Source organism: Macrobrachium rosenbergii, chromosome 12, assembly GCF_040412425.1.
Source record: "Macrobrachium rosenbergii isolate ZJJX-2024 chromosome 12, ASM4041242v1, whole genome shotgun sequence".
In the NCBI taxonomy this organism is placed as follows: domain Eukaryota; kingdom Metazoa; phylum Arthropoda; class Malacostraca; order Decapoda; family Palaemonidae; genus Macrobrachium; species Macrobrachium rosenbergii.
This window is the reverse complement of record NC_089752.1, coordinates 80,476,519-80,502,731: the sequence shown is the minus strand read 5'-3', so window position 1 is coordinate 80,502,731 and position 26,213 is coordinate 80,476,519. Positions and strand designations below refer to the sequence as shown.

The 26,213-nt window shown below is 34.3% G+C and overlaps 1 protein-coding gene across 1 annotated transcript; it reads left to right on the top strand.

The window, feature by feature from the left end:
• Positions 1 to 345: 345 nt before the first annotated feature.
• LOC136844110 (uncharacterized) lies at positions 346 to 12,871 on the top strand. The gene is made up of 4 exons (XM_067113122.1): positions 346 to 525; positions 3,087 to 3,254; positions 5,384 to 5,450; positions 12,783 to 12,871. The coding sequence occupies exons 1-4, from the start codon at positions 346 to 348 to the stop codon at positions 12,869 to 12,871; spliced, it is 504 nt and encodes a 167-aa protein (XP_066969223.1).
• The last annotated feature ends 13,342 nt before the right edge of the window (positions 12,872 to 26,213 follow it).

The window sequence follows — 26,213 nt, the reverse complement described above, 5'->3', positions numbered from 1 at the left end:
CAGTACCATGAAACCTTTTCTTAGTTTTGTTATTAGACCTTTTCGAGTGCATTTGAGACTTAGTAGTGACATGGGATGGATTAGAGACTATGTTCATTTTAGGATCAGTATCAAGGTTCAGGAATTGATTATAAGACAGGATGTACCTTAGTTAGGGGAGAAGTATGTGTGTGACAGTAATGTGTTTCCAGTTGCGAGTTGTATCTGTGGGTGGTTGTGAATTGTCATTAGTTCATAGACAGACACCGACAGAATGTGATCTTTATGCGGTTTCCCACTTGAATACCACATAATCGCCAGAACTCTTACTGCCATATACTGCAAAAAGAATGTCCTGTTACGACGATGCCAGGTAACAAGTCGACGTCATTCATTCTCCAGGGATCTAAGCTGTTTGATGCTTCATGCCGTGTGGTATCAACAGACTTCCTCGTATTAGCTGTGCTGTGTTCCAACAGTTCCGAGAAGATATTCATGCGTCATATGCGTAACGATCATGATGTGGTTCCAGTGCCTACAACAGGTGTACCAATGACTATTCCACCGTTAGAAGAAGATGATCCAAGAATGATCGAGTATCAAATACATCTTGCCCTTCCATATTGATAATCTTAGTGGCTATTCTACGATAATTCTTATTATAGGGGTAGTAAAGTGTTTATTTGTGCTTGTAAAGAAGCTACATGCAAGGGCTTTCTCTAAGAAACGACCCCAGTGACTTTGGAAATAGTTCATGAGAGCAGTACTTAAAACTGCATTTCAGTAGACATTGCTGATTGAGCATAGCTCTATTTGTTATGTTTTATACGTATGTTTTTTTATTTTAGTTCGCCATTAAAAGAGCGAGACGCTCTTATGGGGTGGCTGAGCACTATATGGGGTAATATGTTTGATTTTTAGAATTACTGTGTATATTCAGTCATAGTGTGATGAAACGAAAGAGATGTCAAGGTGGTACTTTGGACGGTCGCACAGTTGCAAAATCATTGCAGTCAGCAGGATAGTTCGATTGCTTCAGCTGTTTTGGCTCGATGAACACACAATATTGTCGCTGATATGTGAGGCAAACCGACCGAGTTGGTATGCAAGTATGTAAGTTCGTGCGTTAGAAAAATGGAGATTGTATCTAATTGTGCCCAAAAGTTAGGTCTGGTTGATTATTAACTAAGCAAGAGCGATATCGTCCAGACGTGGCTTTGTGTGTTTCAATCTCTTAGAAACCGGCAGTTGGCGTAAATCCAGACTTCTCTTTTTTTTTCTGTGTGGATCAGAACTTGTGAATTTACCATATCCAATACACTTATGAATTTGTGGGGAGAATTGGACATAGTCTTTTATGTCACTTTAATATTCTATTTTATTGTGTTCTGATTTGACATTTTATTAACCATGCATTTTAGACTTTCATTATTATATCACATGCTTTTGTATACTGTATTTGTGGGAGATTACTATTTGTTTGATTTTCAACAGATGTCTGTGGGATTGCTGTGGTTATAGAGAAAGGACACTGCAATCTTGCAGTTTAGTGGTTGCTTTCAATGTGGTTGACTTTAAGACTAGACGTATAATGCCTACGATGGAGTGTGGGAGTTTGAGTGTAAAGGCTTTTTAGCCAGAGTAAGATTAAATATTGAATTAGACTATTTTTACTTGATAATTCATTTATTATGCATTTTAATCTTTTCTTTGTTAATTCATTACTTGTTTTGTTTGTTTGATAATAAATCTATTTATGTAGGAAAGATTGTGTTTCCTTAGAGTATCCATTTTGAAGATGGTGTTGGAGAGAGAGAGAGAGAATCTGTGGGTTGAGTGAGAGAGAGAGAGAGAGAGAGAGAGAGAGAGAGAGAGAGAGAGAGAGAGAGCAGGAGGAAGTTGCTAAGTTACCCTGTTTTTTTGAAGATAGGCCAACATGGGTCCTTTTAGCAGTCTGGTAGCAAACGAAAGGAATGTTGAATCTGTAGGATTATATCTTTATTTATATATATATATATATATATATATATATATATATATATATATATATATATATATATATATATATATATATATATATATATATATATATATATATATATATATTATATATAATATATATATATATATATATATAAATCTATGGAAACATATGGGTATATATAGGTATATATATCTGACGCCAGGTCCTTTATAGCAGTCTGGTAAGTAAACGACCCAGCCGAAAGGCCCTCAGCACTCCAGCAGTATTATCTTATATGGATTATATCTTTATTTATATATTCATCACATTCCATATTTTCCTGATTCATTTATACATATATATATATATATATATATATATATATATATATATATATATATATATATATATATATATATATATATATATATATATATATATATATATATATATATATATATATATATATATATATATATATATATCAATTCCGCCCTAGAACTAGCATTCCTTTTTACCATGCCATCTGTTGGTACATAACTACGGAAAAACTGACTGAAAAATGAAACATTTCCAAATATACAGCTCCCACAATAGAGCGAAAACTAAGCGGAATAATGGTAATCAACGCACATTTCCTCCTATATTCATCCTAGAAATTTTCTTTCGCAAAAGTGTCCTTCAGTTAAATGCTTTTTTTTTTTTCATCGCTTGTCATCTGTTACCATTCGATAATAAGCTAGAGGGCATTTTCTTTGCATAAAAAACAGAAAGGCATATGTCAAATGCACTCTCTCCGGAAGTACGCGCTCTCCCTGATACCACATTAAATAGACCTGATCCGATTAATTTTGGGAAAACGAAATTGGCTGAAAAATCTGCATCATTCACTTGTTAACAAAGTTTTAATTGATCTTACTACCATTAAAATTCTTGGTGCAAAGTTTTATAGTGTCGTCAGATTAAAGAAATAAAACAAGAATTTTCTCAGCATGGTACCAAGAAGCATTGCAAAATAGAATTTGATCGTAATTTTTATATTTCAACTAATTTTTTGTAGGCAAATACCGTATAGGCCATGCAGGACCTTACCATTCGCGCTGCCAATTTTTTAATGACATCATCCGACCTCTCCTATTTGCAGAGCATCAGCTACAGCAGCAGCAGAGGCGGAGTGTCAATCATCGTGGAGAAAGGACCTACCACTATTAGTTATCTCCTTATTACATCTGCCATGGATATGGATGCTGGGGTCTATACCTGTGCTCCTTCTAACTATAATGCAACCTCTGTCAATCTGCACATTTGCAAGGTAGATTTTTACTCATATTCTTCCCTTTAATTCCATGCTAGTTTATCTATCTATCTATCTATCTTCCTATCTATCTATCTATCTATCTATATATATATATATATATATATATATATATATATATATATATATATATATATATATATATATATATATATATATATATATATATATATATATATACTATACAGATAGATAGATAATTTATAGTAACCATTACATACACACACACACACACACACACACACACACACACACATACATATATATATATATATATATATATATATATATATATATATATATATATATATATATATATATCTATATATATATATATAATTATATAACTATATATATATATATATATATATATATATATATATATATATATATATATATATATATATATATATATATATCTGTGTGTGTGTTCGCGTGTATATACATGCACGTATGTATATATATGTGTAATGTAAATCTTAAGCAAAAGTCGATATGAAACTAACTAATATTTTACCATCTAGGAGAAAGCAACAAGTTTTTTTTCTAATTTCTCTTGTTTGCTGCATGTATTAGTTATCGTTATTCATTTAAATTGTTGGCATTATGAATGTAGTTAAATAAAGCAAAATCGCAATATTGAAGAATAAATATTAAAATTGAAGAAAATGTTGTCATACGATTTATTGCAGCTTCTTGAATTAAGAATAAATTTCCTTTGTAGAACTATAAAATATATTTTATTACATGAATAAAAAGAACCGATCAATGCTTTTTATCACCTATCTTTCTTTTCCAAAAGATTTTCTTCTCTTTGAATTCCAAGACAATTTCTCTCAGCTGAAAGCAACGTTGCCAACAATGGTTGGTCTTCAGTAAACATTGAATCCAACGTTTAATTTATCGCTGCTCCTCCGTTTGAAATAGCACTATCACGAAATAAGAGAACGGATGAAAATGTTCCCTCAATTTTTAAGCGTTGCTGTTCTCTCCTGCAGTCTGTTTTTTTTAACACACACACACACACACACACACACACACACACACACACACATATATATACATATATATATATATATATATATATATATATATATATATATATATATATATATATATATATATATATATATATACATACATACACACAAAAACTGAATATTCTTCAGAAGTAGTTATATAATCAAGGGAAAATTTTACCTTCTAAGAACGAACGCTATATAACGTTTATATAATAACTTAAAATTTACGTGTGAATCGTTTTTACTTAAATATAGCTTTTAACACTTTTTCATGTATAAAAATCATAGCCAACTGTAATTCCGTCCTCTCCGTCGCTTTCAGGGTAATTGAGCTGAACGCTGTAACGTCCTTACTGTTCCGTATTAAACTACTGATCCCATTTTACATACAACGTTTTTTAAATGTTAAAAGTAGTGGATTTAACTGAGATATCCAATTTTATCTTATATTTTTCCATATATTCTTTTTAAGACGAAGTCCAACTCCAACCATGCTCGAATTTTTTAACTCTTTGTACTATGATAATTTCTTTATCTTTTTGGTTCCATTTACATCATCCGCTTTTTTTTTTTTTTTTTTTTTTTACAGCACTCACTGTTAAGGCTGTTCAGTTTTCCATACCTGATTTCCTGAAAGGTTTTACTGAAGATTCCCTTTAGCAGCATTTATTATTATTTTTTATTATTATTTTTTTTACCTTAAAAGAAGAGCCTCTCTACATTAGTTATAGTTTTATATTCCCCTTCTTTTGCCTCAAAAAAATCATTCCATTTTCACTTCCAGTTACATCAGTCCGGAGAGACATTGTATACATTTCAGTCACGCCTGTAGTCTTTTGTACAAGAATATATACTGTTCCAAGTCCACTAACATCTCAAGGCTGCTGCAAAAGAGCCTCGTGTACCTTACTAGCTACTGTCAAAGGAAACGTCCAATTTCATTTGCATATCCTATGAATATTTGTTTTAACGAGTAGCGCTTCCATTCTTCTTACATCCTGCGTTACTTATAATGAGAAGCGATGAAGCTACAAATCAAGATATATATCTTTCATGTATTATCAGAAAGAACAGCGCTATCTTACATTTTTTGTGTCTTATCAGGAGAAGAACTATCGCCTATTCGGAAGAAAAACTCTCATTCCTTCCAAAGAAAAAGCGGCATCCCAAGGTAAGGGTAAAAGAAATTAAATTATCAAGAAAATTAACACTGTTTTATCATATACACACACACACACATATATATATATATATATGTGTGTGTGTGTATATATATAGATAGAGAGAGAGAGAGAGAGAGATATAGAGAGATATATATAGAGATATAGAGAGAGAGAGAGAGAGAGAGAGAGAGTGAGAGAGAGATTAATAGAGAGAGAGAGAGAGAGAGAGAGAGAGATAGAGAGAGATATATATATATATATATATATATATATATATATATATATATATATATATATATATATATATATATATATATATATATATATATATATATATATATACATATATATATATATATATATATATATATATATATATATATATATATATATATATATATATATATATATATATATATATAATTCTAATAGCACAATGCCCTCTTAACTTCTCGAATTCTTCACGCTTTTTTGGATATGCTTGTAACTCGAAGCCGAAATATCCAAACGGAAGAAGAAATTGAAGAGCCTGTGAACGCCGGTCGCGGGAAGCGAACCCGCACTACCATATTCACAAGGAGGTCGCGTTGCTCAATTTCTTCTTCCGTTTGGATATTTCGGCTTCGTAGTTACAAGCATATCCAAAAAAGCGCGAAGAATTAGCATTTTGGCTATCAGAATTACATATGTGTCTGGTAGAAGTGACCAGTAGATTCTACACACACACACACACACACACACACATATATATATATATATATATATATATATATATATATATATATATATATATATATATATATATATATATATATATATATATATATATATATATATATATATATATATATATATATATATATATATATATATATATATATATATATATATATATATATATATATATATATATATATATATATATATATATATATATATATATATATATATATTATCATTTAAAGAAAAAGTTTGTCAGGTTATATTTAATATTTCCACAATTTTTCATGTTTTCCGCTGTGCAACATGAGCGAACGGAAGAGTAAACAGCAGATGCATCACATATAATAAAACCCTTGAATGCGCATTGGTGCAAACTTCTAACGTAATTACTTCTTTCCGCTGAAGACCATCAACAGTCAAATACTCTTACTCTGTCAACTGATTAATGAACATGATAAAATATAATAAAAAAAAAAAAAACTAATGATTATTCTTGGGTTTGTGACAGGGGAGTTCCCAGCAGCGATGCATTCTGAGACATCTGGCACGATTCCTTCCGTCGGAGAAGCCAACTTGCTTTTTACTGACTCCTGCTCTCAGAATATTTTGGCTCTTTTGCATAGAAGACACCTAAAATGCTCCTAAATTCTTGCTGTTTTACAAAATAATCTTAAAGTTGTACTGTAAATGGTTGTGTGTATAAGCCTGCGTGTGCGTATGTGTGTGCGTGTCATTTCGCATATCAGTTTGTTTGTTTACTGGTATATAAAAGTTGTGTGCTATATGATACATGGGTTTTTGCATAGATATATAATGCAATTCTTCATCTGTATATAACACTGTGTTTACGCGCCAAATAATATATATTCATACAAATAGTTCTCATTCAAATGGGAAACAGGTCCTCTCAGTGACCTTGAGTATTGATATTAGAATTGGCTTAAGATTATCATTTGTTTAACAATTTCAGCGTAGATCTTTATAAAATTATATTTTCTAACTGTAACTTTGTTAAAATTGTCAATACAATTGTCATTATTATTGCCAAAGCGGAGGAATAAAATGCAATAGTAAAAGTTGGTAATTTTTTTTAGATAAAAGGAATGTGTGCCACCGGTTAACGTATATATTGATATTTTAGGCTTTCTACTTTTTTTTTAGTTAAAGAACATAATAAGTATCGCCATCTATATCATTTAAGAACCACATTCTTTTTTTATTAGCAATCAAATCCTCAACTTATCTATTCAACTATTAAGATAGCCGAATCGATAAGATGAATATCCATTTTTGTATTTAAATCGAGGGCATAGGTTCTAATCCTTGCCTGGGATGATGCATTTACTAGTATTAATTCCCCTTAGGTGTAAGTTATTCACAAGGTAAAGTGCAATCGACATTAAATGATGTTTGTGGCTTAATATAAGTATAAAAGACTCATGCGTGTAAATGACAAACCATATATATATATATATATATATATAAATGACAAACTATATATATATATATATATATATATATATATATATATATATATATATATATATATATATATATGTGTGTGTGTGTGTGTGTGTGTGTATGTATATATATATATATATATATATATATATATATATATATATATATATATATATATATATATATATATATATATATATATATATATAAATGAGTATGTGTGAGCGTATAAAACAATCAAGAATCAGATTAATAGAAGATTAGACACCCTTCACCGCAATCCTTTTAATACCAGTGCAAGCATAAGTTACTACATGCAGATTTTTATTTTACGTCATGTCAACGATATTCTAAATTTCTGTTTATTAACATCAACACTCTCTTTTTTAGAATTCATCGTTCCATGTGCAGTAAATGGAACCAGTGGAGAATATTTTTTTTATTCCTGCAAAATGTAAATGCCAAAAATATTTACTTTTAATTCTCGTAAGCTTCTAAGACAATTAGAAAAATGTGCAACGTGATCATAGTTTCTTTTGCCCCTAAAGTAGTGAATTCCGTAAAGTAAGAAAGGGTACATCTTGAGATTGCAACTGGCTTTAGATTCTCCTCATAAATTTACAGACAAAAATTAATTCTCGAAAGGTAGAGTAAAAAAAAAGAAAAAAAAAAACTGAAAATACAATGCAAATTTTATTTATAAAATTGACTATCTATATTTCCCAGTGTATTTGGTTATCAAAAATTTCCATTGCACCTTTTTAAAGAGAATATGTTTAGGTAAGTCTTACATTCCCGTGCAAATAAATATTAGTATCGTCTGTGTGATCGAATACATACTGAATAAAAGAATATAATGTTGGATTGTATTTAATGTTACATTAAATTTACAAAAAAATTGTGTTGTTTCATTTACCTAGACTTTATTTTCGAATTTATTTAATGTGCAATCAAGAAGTTGTGAATAAAGATACCATAAACATATGTAATTATAGTGGTCGCGAAGAGCATGAAATTTGAAATAATAATTTCCTTCTTTATTATACCATTACCAGTTTCTTACATATTCATCCTATTATTCTTCCGTTTATCATGACGAAAACTTATTGTCGACTCTAATTATACGATATTTACGATATTCATTAATCACCTTTGTTTGCAGGAGACTGTCATTGATGAGATTGTTAGCAATATGGCTTTGACTTTACTGGCTTAGCCTCTGTGACAAAAGTTCGCAAGTCTGAAACCCTTGAAGAGGCCGCATCTCAGAACAAAGAAGAATCCTCTTACTGAGGGCCAATGGGAATAACTTTATTTCTCCTGCACGAACGAAAGTATTTTGTTCATTAACATTCTCTATTTAGTTGATTAACTTCTAATTTCCCTACGTTGCGTAAGTCACTTAAATTTAGAAGAAATGGTGTATTGAGACCTAAGGTTGCAGCCGTGTGTCCACGGGGTGTTGGTAAGTGGAAGTGTTTATCAGTTGACATGTTTATGGCGAGAAAGCTGCATATCATGGTCCGCTGTTTAAAGGAAGCGAAAGGACCTGATTGAATGGGAAGGCAAAGTGAATGTCATTAAAGTGGCAGAAGAATGCCTGGAGAAGTAGAGCTGACTTCGGTAACAGTGTCCAGAAGTGCTTGGATTGATTGCCAGGGTGAAATTTAGTTTAGTAGTTGAAGAAAATACCATGGTAGCAACTTCTATAACCCAGGCATAAAAAAAAAACAAGAAAAAAAGTTAAAGTAAGGATTCTGAGAGTGGGCCAGGCCGCTTTTGGAAAATGAAATCGGTTTCTTGCTTATGGTGATTTGAATCGTAGATGAATTTTGTTGATGATTGTTTTCGAGTGCAAAAAGTCAACAAGACAAGGAAGAATATGGTGGAAATGTTCAATGATCTTGGTTCTTGAAAATAAACAGCTCTAAATATTTTCCCAACTTATGCATGGCAAAATAAGAGTACATGGAATACACGGTTGAAGGAACTATTGGAATAAAAGAATATATACATTTTAATCTGATCACTATACGTCTAAATGGAAATGAATGGCAATAAACGATAGTTTTCACCCAAGAGAAAGGATTTATAAGAGGGCTATGAATAAAATTAACCCTTTTAGTCACAGGACTTTTCCAAGTCTGCTCTGCCTCAAAGAAAGGCCTATGAATATTAATATTTTATATTTTCCATGTTGTCTTTGAAGTTACTATTCATACTGGGATAGTCATTCTGACGTTATTTGAAAGTAGAATACTAGTGATTTATTTTGTGAGTTCAGAAAGGCGAAACATAAATGATCAATAAATAAAAGTGAAATCGAAAATTTTAAAATAGAATAAAATAGAATAAAACGACTTATCAAACCATCATACCTGACTGTAGTGGGATTTTGCATGGACTGTAAGCACATCGTAAAAGGTCAAAAGCTTAAGTCAAGTGAGATTAATTGGACAATAAAAGATACATAAATATATATATATAATATATATATATATATATATATATATATATATATATATATATATATATATATATATATATATATATATATATATATATATATATATATATATATATATATATATATATATATATATATATATATATGTGTGTGTGTGTGTGTGTGTGTGTGTGTGTGTGTGTGTGTGTGTGTGTCTTGGAAAAAATTAAGAAAAGGTTTGATGAGGGGAAGAACATTACTAATATTTTCAAGCAAGAGTTTGTTCATAAAAAGTTCCTTTCTGCATGCTAACTCAGAATGGCCTATTAAATCGTAAGACAGACTTCGTAGATCTGTTATTTGAAGAAAGCTGAGATGATATTGCGTATTTTTTCAAGATGAACTGGAAGAATTATTATGATGAAAGGAAGCTATATGCTGTATTAAGTAATTTGACTGTAGCTGAGAATTCCAGAGCTCTTGTTCTGTAATTTTAGCACAAACATAAATCGAAATATAAGAATAAAACGACCAATTCACTAACCTAAAGTTACCTAAATTCACTAAACCTCTATCAATGTAGACTGAGCCAGTGAAGGATCAAAGGGGTCTTTATTAATTAAGACATTCTGATACCGAATCATTAAAGTCCATATTGACAAGCTATTGGCTGCAAATAACCCGATAGTCACAATGCCTTATTTACGGAATAAAGTCTGCGAATTTCATGCAACGGACTCCGTTGCCCCTTTCCCCTCCCCTGAAGCTAGATATTAATATTCCGAGTTTTTAATCGCTCTCATTAACAGATTTGGTAAATGAACGACTAATTAAAGTTTAGGGGAAAGAGACGCGACGTGAGGGTCAGCGGTATTTCCTCGAGTTCATCTTTTGTGTTTTATTCTTGATTGCTGAAATGTTATATAACAGATTTGATGACTTGTCGTTTTATATGCATTCACATATGACGTAAAAGACTGTATGCAGAAAACAGTTTAATGTCAGTACATTTTGAGTAATAAAGGATAAACTACGTAGAGTTATAAGGCAAAAGAAAATAAAATAAAAATTTCTTATGATTAGTCAGACATTTGCCATTCTCTCTCTCTCTCTCTCTCTCTCTCTCTCTCTCTCTCTCTCTCACTCTCTACTACACAAACTCTAGGTGGATGTATTTTATTTAGCTTGTAATTATTTTAACACCCACTTTCCTTTTTCTTGATGCTGTGATTCAGCTATCTATGGCAGAGATGCTGCTGACTCTAGAAAAGCAAGGAGAGAAAACGTTAACATTGTACATATTTTTAATATTTCACTACAGCTGTGTGAGAAAAAGTTAGGACCATAATATAAAAAGTCAATGAAAAATGAGAAAAAGTTAAATGACCAAGCATATGCATAAACAAAATATAAAAAAAGTCAATGAATGAATGTATATAAATTATATATACAATATATTAAATGTGAAATGTTAAAACATACACACACATACACACACACACACATATGCATAAACAAATATTGTAAGTTTGTATGTATGTATATTTATGATATGTATATATATATATATATATATATATATATATATATATATATATATATATATATATATATATATATATATATATATATATATATATATATATATATATATATATAAATATATATAACTACATACACACACACACACATATATATATAAACAATATATATATATATATATATATATATATATATATATATATATATATATATATATATATATATATATATATATATATATATATATATATATATATATATATATATATATATATATATATATAATTTTCCCTCAGACCTTAAGATATGAGGTTGCTAGGCTCGCACCACTTCTACACCCCATTTGACACTGGTACTTATACAACGTGTGGATCCACGGTGGTCGACGCAGAGACATTGCAAGTTAGCAGATGTTTTAGCAGAAGTTTAAACCTTAATTATGAAGAAATGCAAATTTGTGTTTGAAGATGTTCATAAGAATTTATAAAGATATATGAAATATAATCTGCAACGTCCATTATTCTTCGTCTGTATCCGAATGCTTTCAGTTTTAAACTTATTCTTGTGACGTTTGTGTTTTTAAGAGTGTTGAGACTCCCCCATGTCAGATATCTGTTGTATGCTGGATAAAAAGCAGCGGAAGCGTTTTGTGTGTATTTTCTTATACTATAAAGGTAAAAACTTCTTTTAAAATCTATTATTAGGTGTTGACAGAATTTCTGTGCAAAAGATAAGGATAAGATTTATTATTCAAATTACCAATTACTCCTGTTTCTCATTTTGTGTTAGATTTAATATTCATAATAAGCTGCAAGGCTTATTTCATTAAAAATTTTGCTTCCTATGTTTTCCGTTCTTTCTATTCTGCTTCGTGTTATTATTAGGCCTTTCACTTCTTTTTGCTTTAGTTGTCTTGTTATGAATTGCGATTTCTTTATCCTTGTTTGATAAAGGGATTAATTGTAACACTTTCTCCGGTTTGGTTTTGACCCTCTTCCCGCCACCGATATATCCATTATCCTTTCCATTTATCTAATTTATTTTCTTACTTATTTCTCTCTGGATTTGTTTACCTTAGCACATTATATTTGACTCCTCCTTAACCTTTCTTAGATTCTTATTTTTCTACTTTTATATTTTGACCTTATTTGTCCTCCTCTTTTTGCAGTTCCTTGTCCAACTACAATTCTTTTATCTGTCCTTCTTATTTTCTTCGCCTTCGTCTGCATGTTCCTCCTCCTCCTTGTGTCCCTGTAATGGAACCGGCGCGGCAATTTGTGGACTCCAGCATCAGCAGGAACAATGCCCGAAAGTCGAATAAATGGACTTTTTCATTTCCTTATTGGAAGCGCAATCAAATCTGAGAACTCCTCTTCTGAAAACAGTTCCATTTCATAGGACGGCTTGACCAAGTTTGGACCAAATATGACCAGGAATCAAATTTCTTTCGAGGTCAACGTCTTTTTATGATTTTCTGGGCCGATGTTAGAGCCAATGTGACCTCTAAAGATAAATTCTTGAGATAATTATATGAATTTCAGGCTGAAGGTGACCTAAGATTAGATTTCCCTTCAATCATTTTTATGAGTAAAGGAAAGGAATATATAATAATAATATATTTTATAAGTTATACTTTTTACTTGATTTTAATATGATAGTTATAACTATCAGATTTGAGGTGAATTTTGTTTTTATGTACAGAGCCTGAATTCGACAAAAATATGCAAAAGCAGAGTCGAAATCAACTTATATGATACTTGATGACCAAATGGGTGAGACTAAGTTACCTTTATATCAAACCAAAAGTCATAGTTTTTAATCTTGACCAGGGTAGCAGCACTGATCTTATATAATTCCTCTGGGTGTTAAGAAATTCCCAACACTTTGTTAAGTTTTATAAGAATAAAACGCTCCATCATTACAAGACTGTCGTAACTCCAAAATCTTGATTTTTCAGGAGAAGCGTTTTAAAGTTTCAAAGTCCTGTAACTGCACCGAGATTTTGATTTAGACTTAAAATCTTCCCAGCGCCATCTCTCGGCCAAAAATGCACTCAGACTTACGACTTCATCACCAAAAGACGCAGAATTAAATGGGCAATCTTATGAGCTATGTAACTCAAAGCTTCAAATTTTTGAGTTACGAGTCTCGTAATGATGGAGCGAAAAGACGAAAACTGAAACAGAACAGAAGAAAAAATTGAAATAGGTTAAAAGAAATATTTAAACTGAAAAGTTTTCATAGGTTTATTCATGGATAATGAAGTGAAAAGGTAAAAAATTTTGATGAAAAATTGGAACAAAGGCAACCGAGAGAGGCACAAGGCTTTTCAGAGGAATAGACATCTTTTTCTAAAACTGATGAATAAAATAACCGTGTTAACGTCCGCATTTTTTCCCCCGATTTTCCTGGATAGAATATTATATTACAAGCTTAGTTTTTTCCACGTCTGGAACTCTTTTCATTATTCACTTTGTCTTTTTTCTTTTTTTTTCATTTTGACACCTGGAAACAGCAACGTTTTTTTTTTTTTTTATTTCTTCAGAGTGAATCTTCCCTGACTGTGATATTAAATTATTGACATTCCTTTCAAGTTGCCATTTAATGGTAGCTACGTTTCTCAGCAGAGATACTAGTTCACTGTTTTTTCTTTTTTTTAACAATCTGCGTGCATAACGTTTGGCTACGTGTAAAAGTGCGCATGCGTGCGCACAAAAGCCTCTATATATTTTGAAAGTATTGCGTATGTTTCAAGTTTTTTTTTTTCATTTCTAGTTTAACATTATTTTTTACGAGACTTCGTCCAAATATGAACAATGTACTCAGAATAATATTATTATACCATTGGAAGAAAATTCAGTTTATCCACTTATGATCTAAAGAATAAATTTTATTTAATATATATATATATATATATATATATATATATATATATATATATATATTTTTTTTTTTTTTTTTGAGAGAGAGAGAGAGAGAGACAGAGACAGAGACAGAGAGAGGATAAATTATCAGCTTCAAAGAATGTCTCGACAGAACGTCGATATTTCGAGATAGATCCTGACCTCGACTGTCAGTGTGAGGGACCCATGACTGACAGCACAGTGATATTGCTTATCGGGCAACTGCATTGGTAATCCTAAGGGTCGGGATTAAAAAAGGCTGGGGGTCTTTTTCTCAGGTTTATTACTTATTAGTATTAATTATTTTCCTCGTTAATTTGAACCCTTACAGTAAATTTCCAACCAATATTTATCATCTATTGACTGTTTTGCATGTGTGTGCGTATTAACGGGTGTTTAGAGTCATTACTATTATTTTCATTAAGGACACTATTTGCATAAGAACTTTAAAAAAATGGGATGTCCAAATGTGAAAACAGGACAGAAAAAATATGATTAAATCTGAACAGGTATAAGCAATGACGATTAACATATTCAGCTGCTGGAATGTCAGAGTTCGATGTCGTCAAAACTTGTCCATCGAAAATTACAGTATGGGTTTGGATTCACACAGCTTTTTTCTTAAACTGAACATTTTTTCATCTATCTATCCATATATATATATATATATATATATATATATGTATATATATATATATATATATATATATATATATATATATATATATATAACAATATATATACTTTATATATATATATATATATATATATATATATATATATATATATATAGCGCATATATATATATATATCACGTATCTATATATATTATTGATTTCTTGTATACCGTAAAGCGCACATCACATTAGCATTTTGTACAAGGTTGATGAAAGATGACATGTAACCATTTATTCCGACGTTTCATGGTTTCTTAATCCATCATTAGGGAATGGTCTAGGCCTACAATTAAAATACAATATATTAATATAAATTAATTAAAAGAAGTTATCTACAAGACTTTAATTTCCTCGTGAAACAAGCTCCAAATTTAAAAAAATAAAGCATAAAAAGATAAAATTATAAGAACAGACAACACTCTCAAACCGGATCGCTTTAGAAACAAAATAGCAAAAAACCAGACAACATCTTAAATACAGATGCATCTTTTTTCAAAAATCACTGGAGTAGGTAACCTACCAATCCAAAGCTTTCAGAACACATCAGTATCTTTCACACACACACACAAAATTTCGAAAAGGCAGAGTTAAGACAAATACAAAGGGTACAGCAGTTGTTTTACTGTCATCTTTGAGGAAGCGACTCCAAAAACAAAATGACCCATATCTTAACTTTGACCAGTACTAAATTCAAAAATTGGTCTTCAGATTATCAAACCATCTCTGATATACAAAGACAAAGATCAATAGATTTCTCCAGTTACCACTGTTAAAATGAAAACATCACTGGCAGAACACATACCAGGATCTGTTTTATGTCACAGGCTCTTCTTTTAGAATTTTGTAGTCTACCCATAAGTCCACAAACCCGACGTCCCCTGTCTCCTATCCTGGCCTCTTTTGGGAACTCAAATTACAAATTGGCCAAATTCCTTGTTCTATAGAGTCCTGACCAGTAACAGAATATTTAACTAACTCTCTTTGATTTTCCTCGCATTTTCCTTCTTTTATCAGAATTTTTGCTTTTCATGGCAGTTTTGATGTGGAGTCATTATTCACCAATATACCAGTTAGGGAAACCATAGATATCACTTTTGGACGAAACTTTTTCCCACCTGATTTAATCGTGTCATAATTTTAGTCGCTCACATTTCAAGATGTTTTTAGAACTAATTCTTTGCTGGAAGGCCTTTATTTTTAATGGCGTGTTTTTCAGACAAATGGAAGGAATAAATGTGGTTCTCCTAAAGGACCTACGTTCGCCAACATCTTCATGTGCTCCACAGAGAACAATTACTCGACAGTGCCCCTGGCTTATCGTCCCTATTCTATGCCAGATATGTTGGTTCCACTTTTATTTTATTTAAACAAGAACCACTGCACTAGACAATCAGAGGAATTTTCTAACTCCTATCATCATAACATGTTTTTACCATAGAAAAAGTGCAAATGGTGACTCAAGCAGATTTGGCATGAGACTCATACTCGTAATAAGGATAAAAATCAAGTTCCAGCCTCTGTATTCCGAAAGAAGCTTTACTGGTCTGGGTCCAAATTTTGTATAGCTTTTGTTTTATCAATTTTAAGCCTAACTCTATTTACACCTTATACATCGTGCTTTATCTCTAACGTCAGTTGGGTCCTCTTTCATGAAGAAATCGTCTTCTTACAACAATGCTTCTCCAATAATTGTTTCCCTACTCATGTTTTACAGGATCCTCAAAAAACTTCTAAATAAAAAATTCTCCAATAAGCCTAATATGTTATAATGTGCCCCTCACTTCTATTATACCTTTTCCTTCTTATAGCTGTGCAGCAACTTTCGTAAGTTTCATGAAAATCGTCAAAAATATCCTTGGGGCCATCGATCTTATGCTAATTCCTAAGAACCCAAAAGTATCGGCTCTCTTTTCAGATTTAAGGATCAGCTACCGCCTTTCAGTGTGCCATCTGGTGTTGTCCATCCCCAGTGTCTTGTCCTAAATGTAATTTAGGAAAATATATTAGCTCCACCAAATGTGCTTCTCAGGTGAGGGCCGCTTCTTTGAAAGGATAAGTTATAGAGCCCGGGTGCAAATTGCAATCAGAATCCTCTAATATCGCAGCCATACCATTAAATGCAAAACTGATATCAACTATGAAGATTTTAAGATTATTGGTTATACAAGCAGTCCTCAAGAACTGCTTATTCTCAAAACACTAAATATTAAACAACTTAGTTCCCTCACTGAATTGTCAAACAACTGCAGGCACCTTGTCATTTGTCTTAACTCTCTGCCTTTTTGGAAAAATTTTGTGTGTGTGTGTGTGTGTGTGTTTTATACTTAGTGTGTTCTTGGCCTCTGGATTAGGTATCCACCCTCAGTGATTTTTAAGTGCATCTGTATTTAAGTATGTTTGTCTGGTTTTTTTTGTTTCTAAATACTGTCTGTGTTTGACAGTGTTGTCTGTTCTTGATAATTTTATCTTTATGTTGAGATATTTTCATGCTTTGCAGTTTAAATAAGTCATGTTAGGACTCTAAGTAGCTTGCTATTTGTATTTTTATTTGTCGTGCGTTTGTGAGCAGTGTCTTGTTCAGTCTACAAAGTGCAGCATCCCCCTTTATATAACAATTATGCATAATATAATTTGAGATAATATATATATATGTATTATATAATATTATAGTTTTATATATATATGGTCATTCCTATATATATATATGTTTATATATATAGAATCCTATATATATCTTTTTTGTCTTATATATATATATATATATATATATATATATATATATATATATATATACAGTATATGTTTATATATATATATATATATGTGATATACATATATATATATATGGATGGGACTATATTATATATATATATAAGATCATATATATATATATATATATATATATATATATATAGAAGATAGATATATATATTATGATAATATATATAGGCTATATATATAGGGATATATATATATATATATATATATATATATATATATATAAAGTACACCAGACTCCGTTAACTGTTCCTCTCTTGATAGCTCAGTGGTTAGCGTCGGCTGGATTCGCTGGATGCGCGTCTGTGTCGTGGGATCGAGACTCGGCAGTGCCTGTCCATTTATCACTTATAAATTCCCCTTGGTGATAATTCCCCATCGGGGATATTCCCGAGGTAGCGTGGATTTGATATTAAGCGATATTTTAGCTTCATGATCATATATATATATATATATATGTATATATATATATATATATATATATATATATATATATATATATATATATATATATATATATATATATATATATATATATATATATATATATATATATATATATATATATATATAATTTTTTTTTTTTTTTTTTACGTATTTACCTGGGTTTATGGTATTTTATAGGCCGGCAACAGAAACTTTATTTAATTAACCTTGGAGTTCTGACTTGCGTAAAGGGAAATCGTAAAAAAAAATAAGAAAAAGGGGAGAATTTAGGAGCTGAAGGCTCTACTTCATAAGGAAATGTTACGTAAACACTAGGGCTAAATTAAAGAACTATATTTACAAAAGCAAGCATTTGAAGGGAAAATGGATAAATAAATTGATAAAGGGCTTGCAACGGCTGAAGATCCTTCCAAGGGAGTCTTTGATTAAAGGCAGGGCACAGGTCAAGATGAGTCCACTGCAAATGGGTCCCTATGCAGTAAAGGAACAATTTAACACTGAATAAGTCTCGAGTTTGCACTGAGGGCGCCAAAGACTCGAGGAATGAATGACCACTTTTACACTCGAACACAGGACATTGGAAATGGCACTGGATAAACTGGCACAAGGACAGAAGTGAAATGCTGGTAGTCCAAGCTTTCTAAAGGGCAAACTTTTGTGATCAAAAAGTCTTTACTCGCGCTTTACCTTAGGGGAAGCGGTCTCAGACGAAGAAGGATGAGGGAAGATCACACATATGGCGGTGCCCTCGAGAATGACTGGAGTCTGGAGTTGGACAAGGATGAAGGGTGATTCTCAGCAAAGTTACCGCTTGAGTGTATGGCTGTCCCTTATGATTCCTCTCAAGAGTAACTGCTTGTCTTCTCTCCCATAACTAACTCTCCTTAACTGCTTCTTTCCCTTATAAGGCACGCGGCCAGGCTAGGCCATGTGCAAAAAGGATGAATCACTGCCCAGGTGTTCAGCCTCTTCCCCTGGTTCCCTGCAGAGTTAAGACAATTCAGGCAGCTTAATTTGCCTTTAGGAAGGCCGTCTTAAGAGGATTAGTTGGGGTAAACCTCTTAAAAGAGAGTGGCATAAAATATCCTCCTGGCCCCTGTTATCTGTGTCATCTCAATATCTGTTCCAGGTTAAAAAAAAAGGGACAGATCCGAATGTTCATAGTATGATCGGCCATGCAGTTCTCAATAAACAACAAGGGGTAAATTATGTAGGGGGGGCACTCTGTGAGACGTGTGGGTTATTATAATAGCTTCCCACGGAAGAAAACATATGAGCCTTCATTCAGGCTTGCATGTTGATATCCCAGACGTCTGCACGACTGATATACTATATTCTTCTCCCAACAAGAAATGGAAAACTTTTACTTTACTCTATCACCACGCAAAATGATAGTACTTCCATCACATTAATATTAAAGTACTTTAACATGGCCCATTAATTTCTTCAAGTTTACGATATACGTTACTTTAAGATTACGAGGACAAGATAATTTTGAGGCAGGAGACAAAATTTAAGAATTAATTTACATATAAGTTCCTTAATTCTAAATCAACAAGGCATGCGGTTAGTACAGTCTGCCTTGAAGAGGCTGTGTAAATGATAAAACAGAGTTTATTTTTGTAAATGGCATCCCCTTTACATGATATTGTAATGACTATACCTAATTCGCCAACTCGACCCTTACTCTGGGGTGTTTTGACAGTTGTAGGCGAGTGAGAGTATTCGCGAGTTTTAATTTGCTAACCTCAAACTACGCTAACTTTATGCGTCCACTGCCCACACTCGGGTACAGGCTATAAATAGATACTCGCTCAATGTTATGATGGGATGAACAGGCAAAAGACGCGGGGTCTGGGACAAACAGAGTTATTAGAAGGAAGGGGAAAAAGGAATAATAATAACTAAAGGAAAATTAACAGAATGTTACAAATGAAAACATGACCACCTGTGAAAGGCGGAACACGTCTCTCGGAGCTTACGAAAGGGGCATTTAAAATCACAAGGGCAAGATTCTATGACTCGCGATTAACATAGAAAGATAAATAAATAACTAAATGAGTAAATGATATTGGCAGAAGAGCTAAGGAAATAGAGTGAGGGTTTTATTCTGCTTCCGCTTGGGTCGAGAGGAACCGTCTCTCTTACTGACGCTGGTAGCAGTGCCAGGCCAGGAGAAGAGAGGGGGTCCTGAGTTGGATCCCTTGAATGGAGATTGGGGTTGTGCTCTGCCGCTGGCACTAAGGCAGAGTCAGGCACTATCAGAGGTGTCTTGTGCTCATCAGTCAGGATGGATGGAGCTTGGCACTGCTCGGTGCATGCAAGTGGCACCGGCAGGAGTTTGGCATCTCCGGGAGGGAGATCTGATTGGGGCCCTGGCACTGGCACCGAGGCAGGGCCGGGCATTGGAATTGGACCGGGAACCGATCGAGGGGGCCACTGTACATCGTATTCAGGTGGCACTGGTAGGGACTGCACGTCCTCCTGGTATCCAAGGGGCACCAGTCTTGACTGAAGCGGGGGAGGATTACTCGTGCCCAAGGAATGAGTTGGGGAATGTGGACCCCTGGATTGTCGTGATTTCTGTGGGGACTGAAAGTCCTGTCCCAGGATGACGTCATAGCCTCTGGGGAGATGGCTTGCTACTGCAAGATTACAAATTTTTGATTGGTGAGGTCTTGTGACTCTCAATTGGACCATAGGGAGTATCATTTTAAATTAATTTACTCCATCGATCGCGACGAGTTTTCGTCTATTGACGATAGCTCCATAGGGAACTCTTTCCCTTCGTATGAGGGAGATTTGCGCGCCCGAGTCCTCGAATGCCGTGACTCGGCGCGCGGGGTGGCTGCCTCGTGGAGGGGCCACATATATGGGGCCTTTGGCGGGAGGGCCCAATGACTTGGAGTTCGTGACGGCCAAGGCGACGGCGGGAGTATTTGATTTATTATTGTTACGGCATTTTGCCCATGCGGGAGAATGGCCATAAACCTTGCATGCTGTGCAGAAGGTTTGGCTAAAGTCTTTCCGCGCTGCCCCTGTGGAGGGTGCAGGCGAGTTATTGGGTGGTTTCACGGGAGAGAGAGGTGTCGTTTTCTTGTTTCGGCACTGTTCAGAAGAATGGCCTGTCTTCTTGCAATAATGGTAAGTTAGGGGCTTGCCTGAGTTTCCATTTTTGTGGGAATTTGATCCTCCGAAGAGGGGCGGGGGATTTATCTTCCGCCCCATGGATCCTTCCTGAGGGTGGTGAGTCTCCCACATGTCTGCTATCCTGCAACACTCGGTGAGTGTTGCTGGGTTTTTTTCCAATACATGAGTGGTGAGGGCAGGAGGGGCGTAGTGCAGAAAATGCTCAAATTTAAACCGCTTGAGTACCTTGGCGGCGCTAGTGGCTCCTTCGAACTCGAGGCATTTGGCTACCGCCCGCTCCAGATGGTACGCCCAATCAGACCAAGTCTGGCCTGCTTCTCTCGGCTGCTCTCTCTGTCTCCTCCACCGCTCGGGGGTAATCTCGTACGCCTTCATAACCACTTGGCGTATGGCTTCCCAGTTTCCCCTATCTTCTGCTGAAAGGGCATGGTAGGCAACGAGTGCCTTTCCTCCCAGGAATTTAGTGAGAACAAGGGAGAGTTCCGCAGGGGAGAGGTCACAGCACTCCAAGACTCGTTCGGCCCTTTCAAGCCATACTTCAGGTTCGGAGTCCGTCCATTTTGGCATGAACGAGTGAGCTTGGCTGAGGGCACTCATTCCCACCGCAGGAGGCGGGGTGGCGTTCTGTCATTCTAACATCTGGAGCTCATGGGCACGCTGTCGCTCCGAATCTTCCTGTTCTCTCTCTCTTTCTTCCCATTCTCTCTCCTCTCTTCTCTCTTGGGCAATTATTTCTCTCTCTCGCTCTTGACGTTCTAAGTCTTCTCCTCTCTCTTGGGTAATTCTTTCTCTCTCTCTCTCTCCTCACGTTCTTTCTCCTTTTCCGCCTCTTGGGCAATTCTTTCTTTTTCTCGTTCCTGCCGTTCTTTCTCTCTCTCCGCCTTGGCATCGTCCACTCACTCTTGAACCCAGTCTCTCAGAGCTTACCCTGATAGTCCCATGTCCTTTCCAGCAGACATGTAGAATTTGAAGTCCTCATTTTGTTGGGCTCTGGTATTAGCCATCTTGAAATAATGGTTATATGGACTGGACTCTAGCGAATCAAATAGTCTGAAAAGACTCAGGTTGTCTGAAAAGACTCAATTGCAGGAATCTGAAACACTCAATTGTTCAGACTGCAGGAGAATGGATCTGTCTGAATGAGACAGATGATCAATAAGTCTGAGGAGACTTTGTTAAAATTCAATACGTCTGAGTAAGACACGGTTGTTCGTGGTGAATGAATTTTAATATGCGTCTCCGAAGACATAGCTGGATTTTATGTCATGCTCGGACTTGGCCGGCTGTAGCATGAAATTAAGGAGTTGTTCTAACGAACTAGAATGATCAGTCCCGTAAGGGCTTAGAGGTGTGTGAAATACACTAATATAATGTGTCAAATGGACTTGATTTTGGATTTTCCACAGGAATTAGAAATTCTCGCCTCTTTGCGACGTAGAATTTTTTAAGTCTCTTAGGACTTGGAATTTGGTTTTTCTGTAGGAATTAGATTATCGCCTCTTGCGACGTAGAATTTTTTATGAGTCTCTTAGGACTTGGAAATTGATTGATATATTCTCGCCTCGAGCGATGTAGAATTTTATTAGGAGTCTCTTAGGAATTGGAATTTGGTTGAGAAATTCTCGCCTCTTGCGACGTAGAATTTTTTATTAGGAGTCTCTTGGGACTTGGAATTTTGCTGAGAAATTCTCGCCTCATGCGACGTAGAATTTTGATTAGGAGTCTCTTAGGACTTGGAATTTTGTTTGAGAAATTCTCGCCTCGTGCGATGTAGAATTTTGTTAGGAGTCTCCTAGGACTTGGGATTTGGTTGAGAAATTCTCGCCTCTTGCGACGTAGAATTTTATTTGGCTTGCCCATAGGACTTGGAAATACGACTCGTCCCTTAGGACTTAGAAATTACTAACGGGAAAAACCCTACAAAAAATATTTGCTGAGAATGAATGAAAAAGGTTACAGACGCGGGCATGGGCGGGGGGGAAGGTCGTCTGACAATCACCGGAGTTATTTTTAGATTCTGTGTGAATAAACCCGTCTATTTATAGACCATCTGGGACTCCGGGAAATTTTCCGATCATCTGAGAGGATAACAGTAAAAATGACCTAGTAATTTCCCATAGAAGCGAAGTTCAAATGTCGCTTTCCTAACACCTAATTCGAGCTACACTGAGAGAATTTCAGCAATGCAAACTGACTTTGTCTTGTCCCACGTGGGAATTTATTCGCACCTAAATAATAATTTGCTAATCCGAAATGCGGAGTAAAATTTATGACGGAGGAATTTCGCACTATTTCTCGAAGCAAAAAATATGGCAAAGATTTTAACACAGGAATTTCACACTATTCCTCGAGGTAAAGAATGGTTAGCACTGGATATTTCCTAACTACCTATCCTGAAAGGCATGCATTAATGAATCTAATACGGTGGTTCTCTTCTCTCAGTGAATACATGCGTCCCTATTTCTAATTCCTAGGAACAGTCATGATTGTAAAAAAAGTTTTGCTAAGATAAACACATTACTTATGTTGAACTCTCTTGGTCTGTGCTCTTGGTAAAAGGTTCGGAATTTGTCTCGCACCCAACTTAGCTTTGCTAATAGCTGATCTGGCGAGTTGCAAATGCAATGAAGCAAAGGAAAATGCAACTGCAAAACGAGATCTATGGCCAGGTCGCCATTTTTACGTATTTCCCTGGGTTTATGGTATTTTACAGGCCGGCAACGGAAACTTTATTTAATTGGCCTTGGAGTTCTGACTTGCATAAAGGGAAATAGTAAAAAAAATAAGAAAAAGGGGAGAATTTAGGAGCTGAAGGCTCTTCTTCATAAGGAAATGTTATGTAAACACTAGGGCTAAATTAAAGAAGTATATTTTCAAAAGCAAGCATTTGAAGGGAAAATGGATAAGAAAATTGATAAAGAGCTTGCAACGCCTGAAGATCCTTCCAAGGGAGTCTTGATTAAAGGTAGCCCACAGGACAAGATGAGTCCACTGCGAATGGGTCCCTCTGCAAGAGAGATTTACACATTACACGCCAGTAAAGGAACAATTTAACACAGAATAAGTCTCAAGTTTGCACTGAGGGCGCCAAAGACTCGAGGAATGAATGACCACTTTTACACTCGAACACAGGACATTGGAAATGGCACTGGATAAACTGGCACAAGGACAGAAGTGAAATGCTGGTAGTCCAAGCTTTCTAAAGGGCAAACTTTCGTGACCGAAAAGTCTTTACTCGCACTTTACCTTAGGGGAAGCGGTCTCAGACGAAGAAGGATGAGGGAAGATCACACGTATGGCGGTGCCCTCGAGGATGACTGGAGTCTGGAGTTGGGCAGGGATAAAGGGTGATCTCTCAGCAAAGTTACCGCTTGAGTGTATGGCTGTCCCTTACGACTCCTCTAGAGACTAACTGCTTGTCTTCTCTCCCATAACTAACTAACTCTCCTTAACTGCTTCTTTCCCTAGGCCATGTGCAAAAAGGATGAATCACTGCCCAGGTGTTCAGCCTCTTCCCCGGGTTCCCTGCAGAGGTAAGACAATTCAGGCAGCTTAATTTGCCATTAGGAAGGCCGTCTTCAGAGGATTAGTTGGGGTAAACCTCTTAAAATGGAGTAGCATAAAATATCCTCCTGGCCCCTGTTATCTCTGTCATCTCAATATCTGTTCCAGGTAAAAAAAAAAAAGGACAAATTGGAATGTTGATAATACGATCGGCCATGCGGTTCTCAATAAACAAAAAGGGGTAAATTAGGTGGTTAGGGGGCACTGTGGGAGACATCTGGGTTATTATATATATATATTATATATATATATATATATATATATATATATATATATATATATATATATATATATATATATATATATATATATATATATATATATATATATATATATACTAATGTGTACTTGTCTATATGTAAATGTACTGTAGTCTGAGAAAATTATGATGAATGTGTACAAATATTACCATGCAGATATATAGATACAATCTCCGTCGAAATCTAAACATTAATGCATTTAGGAAATTGATAATAGTATAAACATTAATTAGGAGGTTAGGAGGTTCATAATATTTTAGCTATGCTACCATTATATCCATTTGCTCTGCCTTCGGTGTAGTGCATTAATTCCAAAACTTGAATGCAACGGGCGAATCCTAATGGCTAGAGAGAGAGAGAGAGAGAGAGAGAGAGAGAGAGAGTGATGCAATATAATTAATACACATAATATTTCTAGATGAGTGATGTGATGTTATATATATATATATATATATATATATATATATATATATATATATATATATATATATATATATATATATATATATATATATATATATATATATATATATAATATAATAATAGCCACAATGCCCTCTTAACTTCTCGAATTCTTCGCGCTTTTTTGGATATGCTTGTAACTACGAAGCCGAAAATATCCAGACGGAAGAAATTGAAGAGCCTGTGAATAGCGGTCGCGAGAATCGAACCCGCGTTACCATATTCACAAGGAGGTCACGTTGCCGACCTGGCTACGAGAGGGATAAAAGTCTATCGCCTCTCGTACATACATATACCTGTCGTTTCGAAGAATTCGAGAAGTTAAGAGGGCATTGTGGCTATTAGAATTACATATGTG

Excerpts from the sequence above, each read along its gene's own strand:
- LOC136844110 (XM_067113122.1), top strand. The coding sequence starts at position 346 with ATGCCAGGTAACAAGTCGACGTCATTCATTCTCCAGGGATCTAAGCTG. Across the intron at positions 3,255-5,383 it reads TCAATCTGCACATTTGCAAG|GAGAAGAACTATCGCCTATT; the intron begins GTAGATTTTTAC and ends GTGTCTTATCAG. Across the intron at positions 5,451-12,782 it reads AGAAAAAGCGGCATCCCAAG|TTCCTTGTCCAACTACAATT; the intron begins GTAAGGGTAAAA and ends CTCTTTTTGCAG.